At 42.7% G+C, this 23093-nt stretch overlaps 2 protein-coding genes across 3 annotated transcripts; one reads left to right on the top strand and one right to left on the bottom strand.

The window, feature by feature from the left end:
• Sirt7 (sirtuin 7) lies at positions 1-17910 on the top strand. Its single transcript, XM_017618321.1, has 3 exons — positions 1-633; positions 881-4321; positions 17900-17910. The coding sequence occupies exons 1-2, from the start codon at positions 310-312 to the stop codon at positions 3440-3442; spliced, it is 2886 nt and encodes a 961-aa protein (XP_017473810.1). The 5' UTR covers positions 1-309; the 3' UTR covers positions 3443-4321; positions 17900-17910.
• On the bottom strand, positions 15944-21292 carry Cul5 (cullin 5). 2 transcript variants are annotated; one of them, XM_017618323.1, is made up of 8 exons: positions 21203-21292; positions 21036-21122; positions 18831-20018; positions 18536-18768; positions 18352-18472; positions 17921-18278; positions 17618-17796; positions 15944-17549 (listed from the first exon to the last, which is right to left on the bottom strand). In XM_017618323.1, exons 1-8 carry the CDS (start codon positions 21209-21211, stop codon positions 17262-17264), a joined length of 2463 nt encoding a protein of 820 aa, XP_017473812.1. In that variant the 5' UTR covers positions 21212-21292; the 3' UTR covers positions 15944-17261. The 2 variants fall into 2 exon arrangements, with proteins under 2 accessions (XP_017473812.1, XP_017473811.1); XM_017618322.1 differs by lacking the exons at positions 21036-21122; positions 21203-21292 and adding an exon at positions 20186-20403 and having other exon boundaries at positions 15947-17549; positions 18831-20105.
• Between the last annotated feature and the right edge of the window lie 1801 nt (positions 21293-23093).

Raw genomic sequence — 23093 nt, forward strand, 5'->3', positions numbered from 1 at the left:
ACGACAAAATCAACGAGACAACGTCAGCGACAGCAGAGGAAGAAGCAGCGCCTTCGCGTAGTACGCGCTTGTTTGTTTGTTTGTTTACATTTTCTACAAGAATACAAAGTATTATTAACAAAATGTGTAAATGAGTGTGAAAGGATATAAGTTGTATTGTTACATGAGCAAAAATTGAACGGACAATTTGTTCTCGATTCAGCCCATTGCATATAGAGGCAATTGATTTTTACATAATTTCCAAACGATGGCGGCTATGCGCTGACCATCGTAGATTTTAATTGTTTTGTTTTGTGCGTGAGTTTTTCGATGTGTACCACATACACTGGAGTTATAAAAAATATTGTTGCTGAACGAGTTCTTGCGAACGTGACGAATCCGCTGCGCGAGATTGAGTTATTTGGAGGTGGCGAAGGAGATATAGACATGGCGAATATGAAGTTGGAGCTGAAACTGGACGCGCACAATGCTCTGCAAAATCAGTTTGTATCCCTCGACATCGATAATAACCGTACAAAAGCGGATCATGGAAATAAGAAGGGAAGTCAAACGGGCGCCTACATAACACGGGCCAAAATGAATCCTGCCAAGAGTGATAATGAAAAACGCCGACGCAAAGATGCAATGCGAAAGGTAATTGATGAAATATCATTCACTCATATCTTCTTTGTATGGTTAATGTATGCATAAATTGGAGGGTGGGACCACTCGATGGTGGTGTGAGTTTAATGACACCGAGTAGAGAGAAACACCCCTTAGACCATGGTGCATGCAAGTGTACATGTGACTGCGGGGGTGATGTGAGTGAATGCCTACTTGCTTAAACATATTCACGTTTTTTTCATATTTGTTATCAATATTAAATTCTTACTGTTTTTAGATATCAAACATCTTCAAGAAATGTGAATCGTTGTTGACTGCTGAGGAACGACAATTGTGCGAAAAATATCCTGATATTGTTAAACAAATAAAAAAACGAAAAGAACGAGTTGAAATTTACAAAGACCGCATTATTGAAAAGGAAGATGAACCGCATGTCATCGAGGCAAAGGTAGAAGAGTTGGCTGCGATAATTTCACAATCGAAGCACCTGATTTGCTATACGGGCGCAGGCATCAGCACATCGGCTTTAATACCTGATTATCGCGGCAGCAAAGGTATTTGGACGTTACTGCAAAAAGGCGAAGACATTGGCGAACATGATTTGTCAGCAGCAAATCCCACGTACACACATATGGCTCTCTACGAATTACATCGACGACGACTTTTACGTTATGTTGTTTCACAAAACTGCGATGGATTGCATTTGCGTTCTGGATTACCGCGTGCTTCACTTTCCGAAATACATGGTAACATGTACATGGAGGTGTGCAAGCATTGTAAACCAGGACCAGCGGTGTATTGGCGGCTATTTGACACCACCGAAATGACGGCGCGTCATAGCCACAAAACGAATCGTCTTTGTCATCGTTGCTCCGAACCGCTCTACGATACTATTGTACATTTTGGTGAGCGTGGCAATCTCAAATGGCCGTTGAATTGGGCTGGCGCTTGTCACCATGCGGAGAAAGGCGATGTTATATTGTGCTTGGGATCCAGTTTGAAGGTTTTGAAAAAGTACACATGGTTGTGGCAAATGGATCGTCCAGCGAAACAACGAGCAAAAATTTGTATTGTTAACTTGCAATGGACACCTAAAGATAGTATTGCCTCAATAAAAATAAATGGAAAATGTGATCGCGTTATGGAAATGTTGATGCGTGCGCTAAACATAAGCGTGCCGATATATACAAAGGAGAAGGACCCTATATTTGCGCACGCGTCGCTGCTTATGCCCGAGGAGTTGCACACACTAACACAACCGCTGCTAAAGCGAGCCGGCGAAGATGCAGATAAAGATACTGAGACTGCCGAGGATGAGCATGACACATGCACCAGCGCAACCGAGGAAACGCTTGATTCGATTATGTCAGGGGATAGCGGCACCGATTTGCCAATAGGTAAAGGTCCTCGAATACGTACACCATTGAAAAACAGTACGCGTATCAAAACCAATCTTGAACTGAAATATAAGATGCCGCGTTTGGACAGTCATGCACAGAGTTGTGAGGATGATTCTAAGAGTGAAAAAAATGAAAAGATTTCTGAAGTGGCAAGGAAGACTGTGGAAGATATCAGTAACGCCAACCTGACAGAGAACAAAACAACCGCATATGACATACTCCTAAGTATAAAAGAAGAGGACCGTGAGCCGAAAACGAATGCTGCCACACAACCTGATCTAATGGAAACAGGCGAAAATATTTTAAAAAACATATCTCAAGAAGGGCAGCCGAAAATAGAGAGCATTAAACAAGAGGAAATCAATACAAATATAAGTGAATCGAAATCAGATGACCAGACTGTAGATACATCGACTGCTTCTATTAAAGTAGAGCTCAACCCCGAAACTAATAGTGTACTCTCTGATATAATAACTAATTCTAAAGATGTAGAAATGAAAATAGAACCTAATATTAAATCGGAGTCAACCGCTGGTGGTTCCATGCCAGTACAGCCAAAAGCAGTGACGCTTTTCACGGAGTCTGTGCCGAAAATAGAAGATGATGCAAAGGAAGCCAGCCGAAACCCCACTCCAAGCTTAACCAACAGCAAAAAGGAGTTGGAGAATTTGAACTCTCCTAAAACGGAAAGCATACAAGTAAAAATAGAAACTGCAATTGAGGTGAAATCAGAAACCCCCCTTGAAATGCCGGCATTGGTGCCTATCAGGCAGACTGCAGCAGTGACTAACAAACCAATTAATGACGAGATTAAATCAAATGATACACCCACTTCCGATCTATTCAAAACGTTGCAGGCCACAGAGATTGCGCTCAACTCTGATGAAGAAGAGGCAAGTTGTGAAAATGTAGTTGCCCAAATGGACATACTGAAACTGGCAAGGAAGAGCACAGTTAATAGTAGTGGCATCAAAAATATCACACAACAGTATTGGCTATTGCGCAAGTTGCCCTGTTGGTACGATGTCAAGTATGCATACTCTGGTCTGCATAGTATAGTGTATCCGCCGCCAGCCGACCTGAATATTTGGAACTATCAAGTAGTACCGATATTTGCTTTGAATCGGGCAGCGGCCGAGTGTGAATTCTGCTTTAATAACTATGCGGAATTTGAGTGTCAGTTCTACCGGAAGTGGCACCTTAACGAACGCAAGCATAAGAAACGCGCACGCAACGGACGTTTTGTGGTGTGTGAGTGTTGCTCGTATTCAGATGAGGATGATGATGATTACGATGAAAACATCTCGTTGGCACATATAGCCGCGGCAGAGGCGGCAAAGCGACAGCTGCAGTTAAACAACACTTTCCCGAGAAAATTGGCGCGCACGCAAGCGGGCTGGTACGGCAAGGGCTATCGCAAGGCAAGGCGACGTAAATAATACCGTGTACTGTAACTTTTTTACTTCATTATGTTTTTGGAGAGAGGAGAGGATAAGTGACTGTCACACTGGCAGCTGTGACTGTCCTTGGTCACTACAAATTTTTTGAGTATTTAAAACTTTTTACCTGTACAAGTTTTTCTATTTTAGTTTAAAAGCTTTTGATGCATTTATTTTTTTTGTTTCTGATATTGTCTACATTGCTTGCAGTGTTGTAGGTATTCTTTTATTAAAATAGTTTGGGATGTTAAGACCGTAAATTTTCGTTGATTAAAATTGTACGAACATATTAAGTAACTAAAATGCTAAAATGTACGTTGTAATGTACTGAAATTTTTTTATAAAACGAGATTAATAACACTTATTATATAAAAATGTCCGCATTTAAGATAAAAAGTATTTGCATTACAAACTTACAAGATTAAATTGAGTTTTATTATGTAAGTAGAATTAATATTGACAAGTCTTTCACAACAATGAGACATACATGTGTATGTAGCTTAAAATTGAAAATGTCATTATTAAAAACTGGTAAGAAATCAATAAAAAAAATTAAACAAACTAAATCCTGGTATGAACATTCCCAAATATGTACATACATACATAAGGCTATTTCTAGTATATAAGAACATATCGTCGTTTCAAAACCTCGGTATGTCAGGGTGCTCAAATTTTATGGGAGAGAAGAAAACTAGTCTTATTTTTTTTATCTCCAATTATCTCTTCTTCTTTGTCTAAGTATCGATATTTTAGTTTGAATGGATAAGGGTTTGATGACAGGAGCTTCTAGTGAGCAAATATCTTTTTTGGCACAAAATTCAGTTACGGGGTTTTGCAGAACCACGATACGCGGTTTTGGACTTTAAATGACGATACGTGGTCGGCGGGGACCAGTAGGACGCAGTGGATGAAGCTCCAGACGACTGAAAATACAGCACTCCAGACGGCGACCGGATGTCTTCTGATGTCGCCAGAAGAACACGAGGAGAAAATGCTCCCCATAAAGGAGCACAACACAATGCTCTGCAAGCAATTCCTAGTAGGGAGCCACAGACGTAGACACCCGAGGATCCCTCGCCAAGGCATGCCAGAAGGCATCTATACGAACTGACGCACGAAGTCCAGAGGTTCATAAAGCAACCCCTGGACCCGACAGCATATCGACAGGCCCTGAGCAGCATTTACAAGGAGTCGCTCTAAAGTTACGTACTCCAGTCCTGTGAATGCCGTTCTGGGCACAATCTGACGTGGACGAGACGGAGCTTCGTCTACCTCGGGAGCACAATAGCCCAGTTTCGCTCTGGCTATTGCAGTAGGTTGAACTCATACCTCAGCAGACTAGATCCAGATGTGTCCAATGAGTGTCCGGCATGTGGAGCGATCCCACAAATCATATTCATTCCCACGACACGGTTCTACGTACCGGAATGATTCGGATTTACCTGATTAAGGGCTGTTGTTTCGGCGATCTAACCCCGTTTAGGTCGGTGAAATATCTCACACGTTGTTCGTTCTTAGGGCTATATCCGCTACGTACTCTTCTGCTCAGGGCTGGCATCGAGTCAAACCCTGGGCCTGAAACTTACACCTGCTGTGTATGCCAGAGACGACTACCACAACTCCACCTCAGTCAAGTGCAATGCTTGCAACGGGTAGAGTCACGTGGGAGTCTGCTCAGGACTATGGACATATCGACAGAGGACCACATCATTTGTAGCCCCCTGCTGCTGAAACACAACAGCCTCCACGGTAAACCCCAGTCCGCCTGAGTAGCTCAACACAAATACCACGGCACCACAAGACAACACAATAGACCAAACCACGACAGACCATACAACAGACACGACCGCACCACTACCCATACGCCGCCGCCAACAACTCGTGGTTCCTCAAACAATCTGCACGGTGTGTCAGACCAGAATATTCCGTAATGTGACATCAGTCACGTGCAACACCTGACTTGGTTGGTGTCACTTCAGGGCATGTTCAGATCTGCGCACCACGCAAGGAACTTTGAGGGCCCGTGTTGCGCTGCAGGGTCGCAAGCCCCAATTGCGAGCTACCAACTGCCACCACTGGGCGGCACCTCCCACAGCAGCGCACACAGCCTATGCAGACATCAACCGCAGGGATACCATCCTAGAATGTCAGGGCATTGCTATTCGATCAGGCGATGTCGAGCTCGAAATAATTAACGTTTATAAACCCCCTGTCACCAGCTGCCCGGCAGGATATCACCCTGAAACAGGTGGGCTCCTCAGAGGGGAAAGCCGTATGGTAGTTGGCGACTTTAATGCGCACCAAAATCTTCGGCATTCAAGCCTATCAAACGATCGTAGGGGAAAACACTGAGCAGATGGACGCTTCGACGATGCACAAGCTGCTGCAGCTCGCCAGACATAACAATAGCCAGCGCTTGTCTGATAAGCAGATATCATGGCGACCTATGCTGATCTTGGCATCAGGCCATCTGCCCATAGTCATATCGATTGACAAACCTACTGACTTTGCTTCCGTGGGACACCGGACATATATCAACTTTACTAAAGCGTATTTGAAAACCTTCGCGGAATTTACTGAAAGCACCTTCGCTGCGCTCCCCACATCAACCGACGATCACCTAGGTGAACGCAAGCTCCGCAGGATTGTCACTGCTGCTGCAGCTCGCTTCGTACCAGCAGGTTGTATAACGGACACCCGGACAAATTTCTTGCTAAAGCGGCTGTTTTAGCCGTTGAGCGTGACAACCTTTGTCAGGCCGATACCAGAAATCCTCGTATCAGGAATCTCAACACTTAGATTCGGCAGCTTCTGAACATACAAAAGCGCGANACTGCTGCTGCAGCTCGCTTCGTACCAGCAGGTTGTATAACGGACACCCGTACAAATTTCTTGCTAAAGCGGCTGTTTTAGCCGTTGAGCGTGACAACCTTTGTCAGGCCGATCCCAGAAATCCTCGTATCAGGAATCTCAACACTTAGATTCGGCAGCTTGTGAACATACAAAAGCGCGAGCTATTTTAGCCGACAATTTATACTGGTTCCTCCGGTGGACAAAGTCTAGCGTCGAGTGACCAGATGGCTTCACAAACTGGCAACAACAAGTGTGCCTCTTGTTTTGCTCTGCAAGCAATTCTTAGTAGGGAGCTAGAGACGTGGACACCCAAACAGACACCTGCTTGCAGAGGAGCCCTCGCCATGGCATGCTAGAAGGCATCTTTTCGAACTGACGGACGAAGTTCAGACCTCTGGACCCGCCAGCATATCGACAGGCCCAGAGCGGCATTCACAGGGAGTCAGTCTCAAGTTACGTAGACTCCAGAACTGTGGGACTCGGACCACAACAGTCCAACTTCGCTCTGGCTACTGCAGCAGGTTGAACGCATACCTAAGCAGATGTGCCAAATGTCCCTTTGGACAGACCAAATAGAGCTGCACGCTTCTTGGGTCTTCCGTTAGTTGAGCTTGATGCGACTGAGATATTAACCGATCTGGGCAGGGTTGCTATAGCCGCTACAACAACAACAACCCCACGACTCGAAACATCTCCGCATGCCCACAAAACCCCACTCAGCTGACGTCTTTGTCCCTATGGACAGACCCCAAAGAAGCTGCACGCTTCACTTGTCTCCCGTTAGTTGAGCTTGACGACAAGGACTGAGAGACTAGCCGATATGGGAGGGGTTGTAGCTACAACAACACAACAAACACCACTTGCATCTTTTTGCGACCCCTCCCCAAACTTCATCCTGCTTCAGTTTCCCGACCAATGGCTATTTTTGGCGATCTAACTCCGTTTAGATCGGCGAACGCCATCAATCGGTTTTCGTCCAAGGAGCAATGCCTTGCAGCCGGATTTTTCCGCATGCTTCGTCGGGCGGGCATTGAGCCCAATTACGGACCAGAAATTAACTTCTGCTGCTCCAGCCAAATACGAATTCATCCGAGCTCCACTTCGGTTGAGTGCAACCCTTGCCCAAGCCCAAGATTTCACAGGGAGTGGACCACAAACTTTGTGGCCTCTGTTGCTCTCACTCTCATCATTACCGATGTGTGGAAATCGGAGAGAGTGGACCCACTGCTGTAAACGGTGAAGCCAGCCAAGAAAGGAGTCTATCAACCGATAACGCTCCTTTCCCCGGTCGCGAAGACACTTGAGGCCTTGGTACACCGCTTTTCACATACCACCTGACCCCAATGAAGCATACTTGAAGTGCAAAGCAGCACCACAACATCAGTTAACGCCATAAACTCTCAAATAAATCGTGGCCTTAACCGTAACCGTCCCTGTGAGAGAACAGATGTAGTAGCGCTGGACTACGCTACTATAAGACATTGAGGCTTCCTCTCTCACACAGGGACTCCAACGGCGGTCGGTGAATTATATAAGTAGTCGGCAGTCGTCAGTGACCTTTTAAGAATTAAACTTTAAAACCTAGAATAATTAAGCAAGGAGTTCTACATTGTGGCGTCCTTTCCCCCTACTATTTAACTTCTATATCTCGAAACTTCCTCTGCTACCGGAAAGAATTTTTCTGATGTTGTAACAGCATAAAAATTCCTCAATAATAATCTAGGTCGTTCCGGTTACGTAGACCCGACTGTCGTGGGAACGGGAATTTCCCTGATACGCTAACAACTGTTTGATATTAGCATCCGATGATGACCTCTGTTCAAGGGTAACGAAGGCTACCTCTCCGATACTTCTCCCTTCTCCACTGAAATGAGCCTAACCCTCATACCGACGAAATCAACGGAAACCTTCTTCACCACCTAGACGAAAGAGGTCAGGCATCAATCATCATTTAGGGGTCACCTTTGATGGTCTGTTTTCCTTCTCCACACGCAGAACCATCGAGGGGATGAGAAATTTGATCTTGGAGGGAGCCACGGTCGGCGCCGCCTTAGAAGTGAAGTACCTGGGATTCGAAACTCCTGTGGAGGACTCATGTCGAGGCGGTCAGGGCTACGAGAGCGCTGATGATAGTAAAACCAACAGCAACCTACGGGGCAGTGTCTTGGGCTTCCAGGACTACTCTAGCAAAGGTGAGGCAGTCCCTGACCAACGCCTGGCGTATGTTTGCATTAAGGGAGTAGGGGGACGCTGGAGGTAATGCTGGAACTTGGGCCACTGTCGAACAGGCAGCAAACCGGACTCTCCTTAATTTTGCGATAGGGCTTTGGAAAAGGTAAGGGTTTGTCTTCTAGGAACAGGAACAGCCTAGGCTCGCAGCATCCTCTTATTCTGCTCCCCAGGAATGGCAGGCATAAAGTAGTGGTTTTATAAAAACTATAAGGTTTAAGCACACAGAAAGGCTGGGTGGAGTACCTCTATCATGGAAAAATACGTCCAGGTGAGCACATTAGGGTGGTAATAGATGACCCTAAAACTTCTGAGGGGATAGAAGCAGATGTTTATGGCGCTGGAAAAAAGCTTTCGGTGCCCCAGAATATTTCAAACGGAAGTCTGTGTGCTCAGATTAATTTTCGAAGAAAGTATCGAAGCGAGAGGATCCTGATTTTAAGCGATAGCCAGGTGGCACTCAAAGCTCTCTCATCCTTCGACAGCAAATCCTCGGTCGTTCTGGAGTGTGTAGAGAGGCTTAATGCTCTGGCTGAGGATAATACCCTCCAATTGCTATGGGTGCACATATGAGTCGAAGGCATTGAGGAAGCGGACCATCTGGCCAGATTGGCTGCTGCCATGGCCTCTATTGGACCGGAGCCCTTTCTTGAAATAGATCTCAACACGATAATGGAAGTGCTCAAAAAGGAAAACACCACGCTACGATGCGATAGGCAAATACGTCATAAGTAATACGCTGCGGCGATTGCCTATCGCATCGCAATTCTCTTTCGCATCGCATTACAGAGTAGCCCCCCCAGTTCTGTAAGGTGGTTACTGCTGCAGCGGCTCGCTTCAAGACGTTAGGACGGTTAAAGGATATCCGACTAAACTTTTCGAAAGAAGCGGCTGCACTGGAGCGCCGGTATTACGCTAGGTCGATCTCGAGCATCTCCGCCTTAGGGGTCCTAGTTAGACGATCCAACAACCTGTAAATCCCTTCAACTTCATCTCTGGTGTGAGTAAGTTTTGCTCAGCTGTAAAGAAACGATCCAACCCTAGTAAGCATAATGATAGAGTGGAAATTTCATTCCCTGATCACGAATCGTCTGATCGAAGCAATGCGGGTGGAGCTTTCTGCGACTCATCGTTGCAGCGTATCTGACGTGACTGGAGAACAAGGTTGCCACTTTGGTAAATTATTACCAAAATTGGTAGAAAACATTTAGGTTGGTAGAAAGGTAATTTTTTTTCTCATTTTGGTAGATTTTTGGTAAAATATTTTGTTTGATAAACAAATAAAGTTTAGTTCACGCTTTATTTTTCGTAGTTAACTTTATATGATAAATTTCTTTCCAAAAGTGTAGTCTACTTTATTGCATTAATTTTAAGTACATACATACGTACGTATATCGATAAAAGGCGAACATATCGTGCTCCATTCATGAACCAATTAGAACAGATCTGACCGGTTGAGAAGCAGCCATTTGTAAAGAAAAAAGTGTGTGACGCTCGTAATTTTGAAGTTTGCTATTTATGTTTTGTTTCTTTCTTTAAGTGTATTTTGTCGGTGGTTTATTTCAGTGATTTTTTGTGCAAATGTAATTAAAATGAAGTCCGCGGTGATTGGATGCAAAAACACGAACAAAAATAATAAATTGGTTAGCACAAACATGTGCACAACATTGCTTGCATTTTTTCTTTATGCTTCGTCTTCATATTCTTTGTTTACTTTTCACAGAAAATAACATGGCGCCGAAATTACAAACGTCAGCCAGAAAATTACTTTTTTCTTTTGCTTCATGTTGTCAGATCTTGTGTAGTTGGATCATGTGCTCCATTCAAAACTAATTTTACTGGAATCATGAGCAGCTTCTATTGCCTAATATTTTAAATGATTCTTTAAGTAAAAAGAGGAAATGGACAGGCATATAATTGCACCCGGTGATTGTTCACAAAAAAAAAGTAAAAAATCACCACAGAAAACCGGCGGCAAAATTTTTTTTAATCAACCGAAGTTTTTAGCTGCACATTGTAGGTTATACTAAAATTGTATTGGCTATAAAACTGCAACCCAAAATTGTTTGAAAAAGTTCGAAATTTTGTCGAAATTTATTTACATTTTTTTAAATGTCGAAAATTGCTGGAATCTTTGATTATTATTGGTTTGGTTAAAGCGCAAGCAATATTCTTATACAAAATAAAATTAGCAAACAATTTTCTACTTGAAAAACATTGAGATTATTAAAAAAAATGCCAAGCGATTGTTTGAGTTACTGTATTTGTCTATGATAACTCCTGTTGAAGTTTTTTCAAATGATGCAGTTTCAGTGTTGCTTTTAGTTTCATCACTTTCGCTTTTGGTTGAAGAAAACCGAGATGATGCCGTTAATATCATCTCAAATACCATATAAATAAATATTTCTAAAAAAAAACTGAAAAATTAAAACCAAACTAGTTTTTTTTTTAAATATCTAATACTTTGTCTCCATTGAGAGATTTATCCATTTAGATTTAATAAATCCAGTTGCCAAATCACAACCGTCTCCATTACTACAACGAGATATGTTTGACGTTCACATTTTTAAATATTTGACGTTTGCTTATGTATTATTTTATAAATACAATTGCGGACATTGATATACAGACAGATAAAAGGAAGGTACCAAACGGAATTTCATTATATGAATTCTGAATATTATTGGCTTCTTATTCGTGGTAAATATGTATGTATAATATATAGTCTGGAAAGTGTAAAGAATGGTACCATATTCCGAATCATTTTGCCGAGTTTAAGAAAAATTATCAAACGGTGAAAAACATTTGCGGAAAGAAAAATGTTTGTAGAACTCTCTTATTCATAGGAGGGAACCGAAAATCCAATCGTGGGCCTTTAGCATATCATGAATACGAACTGAGTTCTAGAGGTGCAATGTTATCGAAGCAGAACCATTACCGAAATTTATAAATTTTAAATGTCATTTGATTTATGGCATGTGAATTTGTGGTTGCCACATCCAACAAATTGTACTTATTGATCAATATTATTGAAGATTTGACGAAGATTTAACTTAAATCTACTGCCTTTCGAGATTTAATTTTATATGGTAAATCTCAAAAGATTTAACGTCAAATCTCGTCAGAGGGCTAAATCTTCATTAAATCTCACTACGGAGACATAGTATAAGAAAGTTATTGGTAAATATTTTAGGGATTTGGTAGATTTTTTTCATGTGCATGGTAAGCATTTTTCCTTCAGTGGCAACCCTGCTGGAGAATCTGAAATGATAAGATGGAGAGCGGGTTTCGGTCGGTTACGTGGCGAATGGCTTCAGGTCCTGCAGGTGCGCGTCGGCCCGCTCGGGGTTTACGAGTTTCACCGTGTTGGTCGAGGTGTACTTGGTGATTGTATATGGGCCTGAGAATTTCGGCGCGAGCTTCTGTGCGTAGTTGCCGGCAGCAGAGAGGGTGATCTCGCTTCATGACCTTCTCTCCTACTCTAGGTTTTCCCGGCCGCCTGCGTAGGTGGTAATACTGTTTCTGCTGTTTGGCCGCAGCGGTGAGGTGCCCCTTGATCTCTGCCCATAACTCGGTGATGGCTGAATGTGCTGTGGGGTGTTCTTCAGGTAATGTCCCTTCGGAGCGTATCTGCCAAGCCGCCACTGGATTGCGCCGGAAGTTGATCTCCGCGGCGGAGGCTTGTGTTGATTTGAGTTGAGCCGTATTTATGGCGAAGGCGTTTTGGGGGAGCTCCTGATCCGAGGTGCGATGATCTGTTCTCAAGCGCTGTTCTATCACAGTTTTAACTACCCGATTGGTTCGGTCGATCGGGTTTTCGTAAGGGGCGTAGGCTGCGGTGAATTTATGCTCGGTGCGGTGTACGCTGAGGAATGCCGCTAGCGCTTTTCCCACGAATTCCTTCCCGTTGTTGCTGAGAAAGATTGCTGGGCAGCCGAACCGGTAAATGATTCTCTCCTGGAGCGCTTTAATGACGTTTGCGGCGATGGCTTGGCGCACGGGGATTAACTCAACCCATTTAGAGAATTTATAGACCAGGGCGAGGAGGCAAGTGTTCCCTTGTTTCGAGCGTGGAAGCGGTCCGACGAAGTCGGCCGTGACGATTTCCCATGGCCGCGAACACTCTATGGTGGCCATCAATCCTGCTGGCTGTTTTAGTTCCACCTTGTACTCGGTGCAGGACAGGCCCTTCGTACGTGCTTGAGCACGTCGCGGTACATCCCGGACCAGTAGTAGTTCTGCTGTGATCGTTTGAGTTTTCTTGTCGCCTAGATGGCCGGCTGCTGCGGCGTTATGCACTCCTTGCAGGATGACTGGTCTGCGACTAGTGGGGATGCAGAGCTTCCAGTGAGGCGCGCGGGAGAGCCTTTTGCGCGGCACGATGGGGCGGAACAGTTTATTGTCAATGATTTGGCAGTCCGGGTTGCGTCTGAGCTGTTGTTGTACTGTCCTCAGCTTTTTCTCGTACCAATCGATGGTGCTGGTTTCCACGGTGTGGAGCGTGTCTGTTCCATCAGCGGTTGTTGCTAGTGGGCATGGCGAGACTGAGTCCCATACTATGTTCAGCGCTCCCTTCCGATATGCGATGTCAAAATTATACTGTTGGAGTTCGAGCGCCCGTCTCGCCAGTCGTCCTGATGGGTTCTGCAGCGAGTGTAGCCACTTCAGTGAGTGGTGGTCGGTGATTACTGTGAAGTGGTATCCTTCCAGGTGCAGTCTCATCTTGCGGATTCCCCATAGCGGGACGAGGCACTCTTGTTCGGTGGCTGAATAATGTTTTAGGTCGTTTAGGCTTCGGCTGGCGTACGCTACGACTCTCCGCGGTCGGGGTGACGTTGAAACGGGACCACTCCGAGCCATTCCCCGCTGGCGTCGGTTTGGAGGGAGAAGGGGCGGTTAAAGTCGGGGCAGGAGAGTATTGGCGCGCTCGTGACCTTCTCTTTTAATGCAAGAAATGCGTTTGCTTGTGGTGCGTCCCATACCTAAGTCTGGCCTTTCTTCAGCAGTTGGTTGAGTGATGCTGCAAGCGTGGAGAAGTCGGCGACGGTACCATGATGCAAGGCCGAGGAATCGACGAATCGTTGCCGGATTTTCCTATTTTCTAGGTGTTGACGTATGGTCTCGTCGATGTAGGTGAGCATTGCGCCGGTGTCCAATAGTGCTCGCACGTTCACATCGATATAGTAGCGACCATCTACTTGTCCTCCTTGTTGGGTGTTAGTGTCCACAGGGGCGACGGCATACGGGCAGCTTAACGGTGGTAGTGTTGCACGGACAATCTCGGCCGCAATCGGACAATGTCTGCCATTTCTCCCCTTCTCGTCTTTCAGAAGCTCAAATTCGGCGGTGAGATCCATCAGCTCCTCGGCCGTTTCAAACTCCCCTCGCTTGACGAAGAAGCGATACTCCACGCGTAGGCCATCGCAGATGCGTTCCAGGTGATCCTCTCCGCACATAGTCGGGTGTTGGCATATAAGCGTTGGTAGTGCCAAGATATAATCTTTGGCCTTCTCGTGGCTTTGTTGGCGTCGATTCCGGATGGCTCATATGTCGCCTTGGGAGGGAGAACCGCTCTACTTCTGAGCGGAATGCAGCCCAGGAATGTATCTGTGGCTTTCACACGCGGAACTATTGGAGGGCCTTCCCGCGTAACACTTCAGGCAGGGTTGCGGTGAGGTTGTCCAGTGGGATGCGATAGCATTCGGCTAGCTCTTCGATCCTCTCCAGGAAGTCGTGTAGCGCGTCACCTCCCGAAAAGTGTACGTCCCATCGGCGAACGGTATTCATTAGCCCGGCGTCGCTGATCTCATTATGCTTTGCTGTTGTATGCTTCATTTTCCCTGGCTGTGGACTAGAGTTGTTGATCCGGACGGTGGGAATGGTGCTAGGTTGCAGCTTTACTGGCCTCTCCTCTTCTGCTTTAATCTCCTCTTTCAAGTCTCTCAATAGATCCTCTGTTGATTTGCGGTATCACTTCGCTTTCACATATGCGCAAAGCGCGTTGCTCAGGTCGGCGACTGTGTATCCCTCTACGAAGATTCGGTGCCGCTTGCACTCCTCTATTAACTTCTCCTTCTTTAGCAGGTAGATCCAGCTGAGGGAGTGGACGTATTGGGGTCACTCTCGCTGGCGCGTGTGTTATCAGTTGGTTGTGGTTTGTTCGGCGTGCCCGCTTCCGCAGTGTTGGTGCTTGTTAAATTTTTTGCACATGCGCCCGCAGAGGAGGGATTTGTCGAAGGCTGAGGTGAGCTCAGCCGATCCAGAATGGTCCCACTAACCCCCACCAAAAAAAAAACACACTATTTTCGTGTGTTTAGTTCGAACACACACACACACACGGCGCTGTGACTACAGTTCCAGCAACCTTATCCAAACAGAGGGAGGGAGAGAGATGACGTTCGTTATTGTCGTGCGGTCAGGTGGGAGCGGATGACGACGAGAGTGCTACGGCGGACGGCTCTCAGTAGTGGTGAAGCAACGGCTGGGCAACGGTGAGGGCGCTAGCAGCACGGCGGTTCATTCTCAGCAACTGTTGACCAGCGGTGGCGGCTTGAAGTTTGGAATGCAATTTCTCAAAAATGCGAAGATATATTTTCTCCAAAGCGGCGGCAACACGGCGGTTTAATCTCAGCATCGGGGACCAGCGGCGGCGACGCGGCGGGTGATTCTTAGCAACTGTTGAGCAGCGGTGGCGGCTTGAAGTTTGGAATGCAATTTCTCAAAAATGCGAAGATATATTTTCTCCAAAGTCTCTGAAAATGTTACTAGTTCAAAAAATTATTAAATTATTTAATTTTTATATGAAATACGACAAAAAGTGATCAAAATTTCTACCAAAAATTTTTATGTTATTGATTAATTTAATATGACTGCATCACTAACAAAATTTTTACTAAATTATCGAAAAAGTTGTAGTCATTGTCTCGGAAACTAAAGGAGATATCTAAAAACTGATAACACCAATCGAAAGACCTTATTTCAAAATATATAACTGCATCTACAAACAAAAATCGTAAAAATGGCGCTTACGACAATCTTTTACCCAGGCGACGATATGTGCATCGCTGCGTATGTACGGTGGTGTATGTATGTACGGTAGAGTGTTCTGTGTTGTCGGTAGCTTCATGGTGCTGCGTAGTTTAAAACCGGTTATGGTTCCGTAGATATAGTTGATAAAAAATTCCACGCCTATGGGATGAGCAACGCCCCCTTTTGCAAACTCGTTGTCTGCATACCAAATTTCAAGTTCGTGTGACTTATGGTTGCGAAGTTATAGCTGATAAAAAATTCTACGCCTATGGGATGTGCCACGCTCCCTTTTACAAACTCGATTATATATACCCGCCTATAAGCATTTACCATTGACATGTCTGCATACCAAGTTTCAAGTTTATATGACTTATTGTCTTTTAAAAAACTTACTTTGCGTTAGTTTAACCCACTTCCGGTCGAAAAATATAGAGCATCCTCGCCTTGGTGGTTAATATTCTTGCGTTGCAATAAAAAAACATTTTCCCATATTTTAGAAGGTGTGACGGGTGGTCCAGGACACCCTGTTTGGTACTATTGAAATTAAATACTTTGAGTTTATAAGACATATTATTTAATAGCATTATTTTTAGATATTTACGTAGTTTGTATTTTTATTTGCATAAGCTTTATGAGTAATGCTGGTAATCGTTTTTATATCATAATTATTATATTGAACTTACTTTATAGTGATATACACATATCTCATAATTTTAAAGTACATTGCGCTCAGAATTCTCACACAATATTTTTTGTTGTTTGCTTAGAATGGATGAAGTCTTATATATATAACAAAATGTGCATGTATTTATATGATTTAGCATAATAATTATTGCTGTTAAAAAGTTGCAAATGCCTCCGCTTGTGTGGATTGCAACTAGACATTTTCCATTTTAACATTTCATCAATTCAGTTTCACATTTCAAATAAGAAAGACTAAGGGCCGTAGGTTTTAAAATTTATCTGCCCTGTAACACACATTTTGTTCTGAAAAAATGTATTAGAAGGGAAGATAATATTTAAAAGCTACTTGAGAAAACGGCACTAAGAGTAATTGCATGGTTAAAATGTAATTTTATATAAATAATTGTTAATGGAAAATATGATAGAATCAGGGGGCTACTCTGTAATGCAATACGAAAGGCAAATACATCGTAGGTAATACGCAGTGGCGATTGCCTATTGCATCGCATTTCTCTTGCGTTCAGATTATCTCCCCATAAATTAAATACAATATAAAATATACAAAGTTATGAAATATTAAAACAACCAAATACATGCTACACTTATGAACTAACGTGTATAAAATAAAAATAAAATAGAAAAAGGAACAGTTGAAACTCTTAAATTAAAGCAATCGAGTTTTAAGTAAAAATACAGATCTATGAGGGAATGCGAACTATTCAGTTTCCAAACTGTAAATTAAATAATTTTAACATACCATTAAAAAATAATTAAAAAATATTAATAATTGAATTAGCGCTAAGCCTATTTATCTTAAAGTAGTAATTTTTTAGGGCGCTCTGGTGCTCTTATATAAATAACGCACGTCCAAATCGAAGCGCTACATTTATCTTAAAAACTAAACTAAAAACTGTTGAAATACATATAGAAACGAAGTGAGCTGAAGAAAGTTTTCAACTTATCTCACTCTTCCATTTTGTTTTGTTTGCTGCCCATTTGCTGTTCATGCGTAATTATGCTCCTTTTAAGCCACATATATAAATGTATTGATATCATCATCATCACGGCGCATGTACTTGTGCTCGATCAGCCATTCTAATTGCTCCTTAATCATTTTCTTCGATGGCAAGAACATATTTTTAAGTATATCAATTAATTCAGCTTGCAAAGTTGCATTATTCAAACGCTTGCGCATTTTCATGATTTTAATAATGGCCTCTTGGGTGCGCAGAATACGCAGCTGAACAATCGATTGATTGTCTTCCTGCTGAGAACGTTCGGTACTTAGTTGCAAGCGGCCAATTAAATTCATCTGTAAAGAAGGACGATCGTACATAACTTAAAGCAAGATATAATAGGAATTTTCCCTTTTCTACGCACTTTGCCTCTTCGCTGAGATTTGCCATTTTTAACTACAGCAAAATCCTGATTTATACTAAATAAAGTATTCTCTGAAAAGTCTTTTGGCGTTGTCATTGTTGGGGGTTCCATTAGTAAAATTTGTTTTTTCACCTTTGGAAACGCCACTAGTGACCAAAGCGTGCGTCTGAGCTCGGGATCTATTGGGGGAAAGTGATTGTGAGATTTAAAAAATGAATGGAAGGAAGCTAACGTAAACTTCCTTTTTTTTTTTAATCTAAATATTTCTACATTTACCAATAGTGTGTATGTATACATACTAACCAGGCAACTCTGTCGCTAAACGCAAGTTCTCGTAGGATATTTTATCATGTGGCCGTTGATTCCAAGCAAAGAGCACAGCCATTTGAAATGTGGTCACATCCAAGTCGTATCGACCGAAGTTATTTACAAAAGTTATTGTACCATTACTCATGTGATGATACCATTGCAATTTGCGACCGCAGAAGTTTTTCTTATAAAACTCCTCCACATCTGGAATGTAGTCCTCCAATTCGAGCGGTAAGCTCACCGAAACACGTTCGGAACAACGAGCCCAAGCCCCTGCATTAAGTATCTTTATATTAATGGCATCATGACGACCCGTACAGTTACGGAATTGAGTATTTAAATCTTCGCTGAGCTAGAAAAGAAATTGGTACAGATTTAAATACCTACTCTTTCAGTCCCTTTTTGATCCTATGACGAGTGCTTACTTTAATATCCTGGAACATACGCCCTAAGCGATTCACATAATCGGCTGGCATTCCAGCCTCGCGTAACCATTCAACAATATCCTCTTCCTTTTCACTATCAGCACTCGTGCTAAGTATTAGTCTGAAAAGTAAATTTTCTTTGTGCACATACATATGTATATCTAATAATAATTACAACGCTAACCTTCTAGTTAAATGAACTTTGTGATAGCGCATGAAAACATCCTTATTGTTGACATATTTCAAAACCAATAGCACATCCCGCAATCGTGCGTCGATTTGTTCGCTAGTAAGCTTCTTACTTAACGGCGTTCGACGTAGCAACATGTCACAATAGTTGGCTAAAAGTTCAGGACACTTGCTCTCCGGAGCGATGGACTTGACGCCGCGGTTTGTTAGGCCGGTGGGCAGCTCAAGCTGTAAGCCATATAAAACGAACAATAACACACAAAACATGTAAATTCAAACATGAAATTCACCTTAAATACACTAGTATCATTGACAACAGTCTTGAAAGCCTTGTCACGTGCCGTCAAAAAGCGCGGATCATCGTTGAAGGCGTACTTAACCAATGAACTGAACTTATTGAACAACTCGAGCAGCCGCTCTACATACTTTTCTGAGTCTTGTGTAATTATATCAGATGCAGATAGCATATCAGCTAGACCTGCTGTAACAATGTGGCATTCCAAGTCGCGTAACATTGGTTCAACCCCATCCTGCACACGATCCAACAGACGGAACATAAGGTTTAACTTTTCTGTTTCGTATTCTTTTATGAGCGCTGCACATTCGGCGATGATGGTATTCATATGATCCCCGACCAACACCTTGACGCAAGTCTGTGCCAGTACACCATAACTGCTCGGTTCAAGATAGCGTTTCGCACGTGCCTCTTCCTCACGCAATTTGGCGTCCGCATATCTCATAAAGGCTAATACACCGTTTGCTTGCTGTTGTTCTGTTGTTTTGAGGCGATAGAATGCCGTCGTGGCTTTTAAGTAAGCCGCCTCAAAGTTTTCCCGATAGATTTGTAATTTGTCATCTGGGTTCGAACACAAATTCACGTAGCTCTCTCGTACTCCAATAACAAGTTGAGCATCGTAGGCATCACCATTTCGTTCGGCATGTACAATTTTCATGGCAGATTCCTGTAGGCGATCTTTTATATCACGGAAGATATTTTCATTCCACGAGTCTAGCATTAATTTGCGAACGATTGAATCGTCAGTGGGATTCTTTTTGCTGCTATTGTTGCCACCCGACGTGGAAGATGACGACGCTGCAGCGGCAGCGGCAGATGTTGATGGGCCGGCTGCCGCTGAAATTGACGCAGCATTAGCACTTGTGCTGGCTGCAGAGGAACTAGATGCTGATGTTGACGTAGAAGATGTGGGTACTTTGAACTGGAGCGATTGCTCTAATTGACGAAAAGGCAACGGAAGGTAGTTGGATTGTGTGAAGAATTTGCGCCACTCTATAATGTAAGTCGTAAGTAGCGCGTGCTCGCCGCGTTGTGATTGCACTTTACGTTGAGCGTGTACTACAAATTCCACAATATCCGCGCGCAGGCAGTCGTAAATTTTTGCGGCACCTTTCTCATCCCATAGGCACACTAAATGTACGCCGTAAAACAATTCTTGCCATTCTAATTGTGACACAGTTTCCTGGTTCAATAGCTTTAAAACTATAAGTCGTTTTTCCGGCCATACTTCCTCAAAGGAGCGGAGTCCTTTGCCTTGTCCAGTAGAAACCTATTGAGAAGAAAAGGAATAATGGCACATTGCGAATTAGTAATTAGATTTGTAGACACTGCGACGTACTTACTACTTACTTTTAACATTGTATTGCTCTTGATATGCACTTTATTTTATCCTACCATCTATTTAATGCTCAAATTTAATGCAAATTTTGACAAAATTGAAGGAAACTCTGCTAATCAGAAACAATGAATGTCAGACCAGGGATAGATCACAAAACTTCCACTGGAATGCACTACCGGACGTCACTGGAATGCACTACCGGAAGTATAGGGTGATAATTGCAAATGCATTTGACAATTCATAGATTTCGCGACATCTATTGGTTAATAGGAAGCCTGTCAACAGCTGACTTTCTAATTGGTCCAACGTACTCAGCTGTCCAGTAAGATGAATGTTACCCCCCGTCTCCACTTTCTACAAAATGTGTCTTAACACCTGTCAAATTTCCGATTTAACTTTGTCCCGTATGCCTGAACGGCATGTAGTTTTACATGTGACACATAAAAAAAAAACATTTTTTAAAATTGTTCTTAAAGAAGAATTGCAAAATATGGTAATTTTTCAACTTTTGGTTGGTTTTGTCAAAGAACGTAAATGTTTGTTTGGTTTTGTGAGGGCATTTAAGTAGAAAAAAAATTGTGATGCGGCATCACAGGTCAACTGCTCAGCGCATACGTCCGCTAAACACATCTCGTTTGTTGTAGAATGTCATGTGCCAGGTATTTATAGGGACATTCACATACAACTTTCCTCGCCTTGCTTAACAGTTCAAACTTTGACAACAAAGCGTGAAACGCAGAAGGTGTGCTACAATAAACGCTTTGACAGCTTTTGCGTTCTATTTTTTCTCCATATTTTTTTTATCTGTAAAATAGATAACAATATAATAATATGCATTAATAACNATTGTGACACAGTTTCCTGGTTCAATAGCTTTAAAACTATAAGTCGTTTTTCCGGCCATACTTCCTCAAAGGAGCGGAGTCCTTTGCCTTGTCCAGTAGAAACCTATTGAGAAGAAAAGGAATAATGGCACATTGCGAATTAGTAATTAGATTTGTAGACACTGCGACGTACTTACTACTTACTTTTAACATTGTATTGCTCTTGATATGCACTTTATTTTATCCTACCATCTATTTAATGCTCAAATTTAATGCAAATTTTGACAAAATTGAAGGAAACTCTGCTAATCAGAAACAATGAATGTCAGACCAGGGATAGATCACAAAACTTCCACTGGAATGCACTACCGGACGTCACTGGAATGCACTACCGGAAGTATAGGGTGATAATTGCAAATGCATTTGACAATTCATAGATTTCGCGACATCTATTGGTTAATAGGAAGCCTGTCAACAGCTGACTTTCTAATTGGTCCAACGTACTCAGCTGTCCAGTAAGATGAATGTTACCCCCCGTCTCCACTTTCTACAAAATGTGTCTTAACACCTGTCAAATTTCCGATTTAACTTTGTCCCGTATGCCTGAACGGCATGTAGTTTTACATGTGACACATAAAAAAAAAACATTTTTTAAAATTGTTCTTAAAGAAGAATTGCAAAATATGGTAATTTTTCAACTTTTGGTTGGTTTTGTCAAAGAACGTAAATGTTTGTTTGGTTTTGTGAGGGCATTTAAGTAGAAAAAAAATTGTGATGCGGCATCACAGGTCAACTGCTCAGCGCATACGTCCGCTAAACACATCTCGTTTGTTGTAGAATGTCATGTGCCAGGTATTTATAGGGACATTCACATAAGACTTTCCTCGCCTTGCTTAACAGTTCAAACTTTGACAACAAAGCGTGAAACGCAGAAGGTGTGCTACAATAAACGCTTTGACAGCTTTTGCGTTCTATTTTTTCTCCATATTTTTTTTATCTGTAAAATAGATAACAATATAATAATATGCATTAATAACAGCAATAATAATTCCTATTTAGCCTATTTTTGTCATTAAATGCAAATGCAAGCGCACGAGGAAAGATACATGTAGACAGCTGATTGCCAAAGCGGACAAAAGTTGACAGTTGCCAAGATTTTGCTTCGTTTTGCTTTGCTTTGCTTCAAACGTTTTTTATGTGAGCATACTCATGCATATGCCTACATCGATCTTATATGTCAAAGCAAAGAACTATCAAGCAAAGCGAAGAAAGTTGTATGTGAATCAGCCTTATGAATTATATAGGTGTCCCTCTTTGGGTCTGCTATCTATACTTAAGCTGATGCCAGATAAAACGCTTGCTTCGCTTTACGTGACAGATTCGNGCTTTGCTTCAAACGTTTTTTATGTGAGCATACTCATGCATATGCCTACATCGATCTTATATGTCAAAGCAAATAACTATCAAGCAAAGCGAAGAAAGTTGTATGTGAATCAGCCTTATGAATTATATAGGTGTCCCTGTTGTTGTTGTTGTTGTAGCAGCATACAAATTCCCCAGACTTTTTGGGGAGTGTTGCTGGAGTGACAGTCCTTGGCCAGATATAAATCTGGGTCGTTCCGGTTACGTAGACCCGACTGTCGTGNTGTTGTTGTTGTAACAGCATACAAATTCCCCAAAGAGATTTTGGGGAGTGTTGCTGGAGTGACAGTCCTTGGCCAGATATAAATCTGGGTCGTTCCGGTTACGTAGACCCGACTGTCGTGGGAATATGAGCGTACATAAAATATAGGTGTCCCTCTTTGGGTCTGCTATCTATACTTAGGGTTCGAAATTTCAGACTTTGGTATCGATACTGAGTACTCATTCCAGCATCGAGCTCATGGTATCGATACTCTAAAAGTATCAGGGAAAAAGTATCGATACTACTCAGTATCGGATTCATTAAAATACGTTTTTTGGGATACTAAAGTTATTTTGTTCTTCAATCGTATATCTAGTTTTCCTGAAATTAAAACAATAGACATTTAAAATACTTGATTTTTATTTCATTGCAGAACTTACTTCCCTGTTAGAAGTAATTTAAACGTTAAAT

This window comes from Rhagoletis zephyria, unplaced genomic scaffold (genome assembly GCF_001687245.7).
Source record: "Rhagoletis zephyria isolate East Lansing unplaced genomic scaffold, Rhagoletis_zephyria_1.1 Rzeph_scaffold_01602, whole genome shotgun sequence".
Classification (NCBI taxonomy): Eukaryota; Metazoa; Arthropoda; class Insecta; order Diptera; family Tephritidae; genus Rhagoletis; species Rhagoletis zephyria.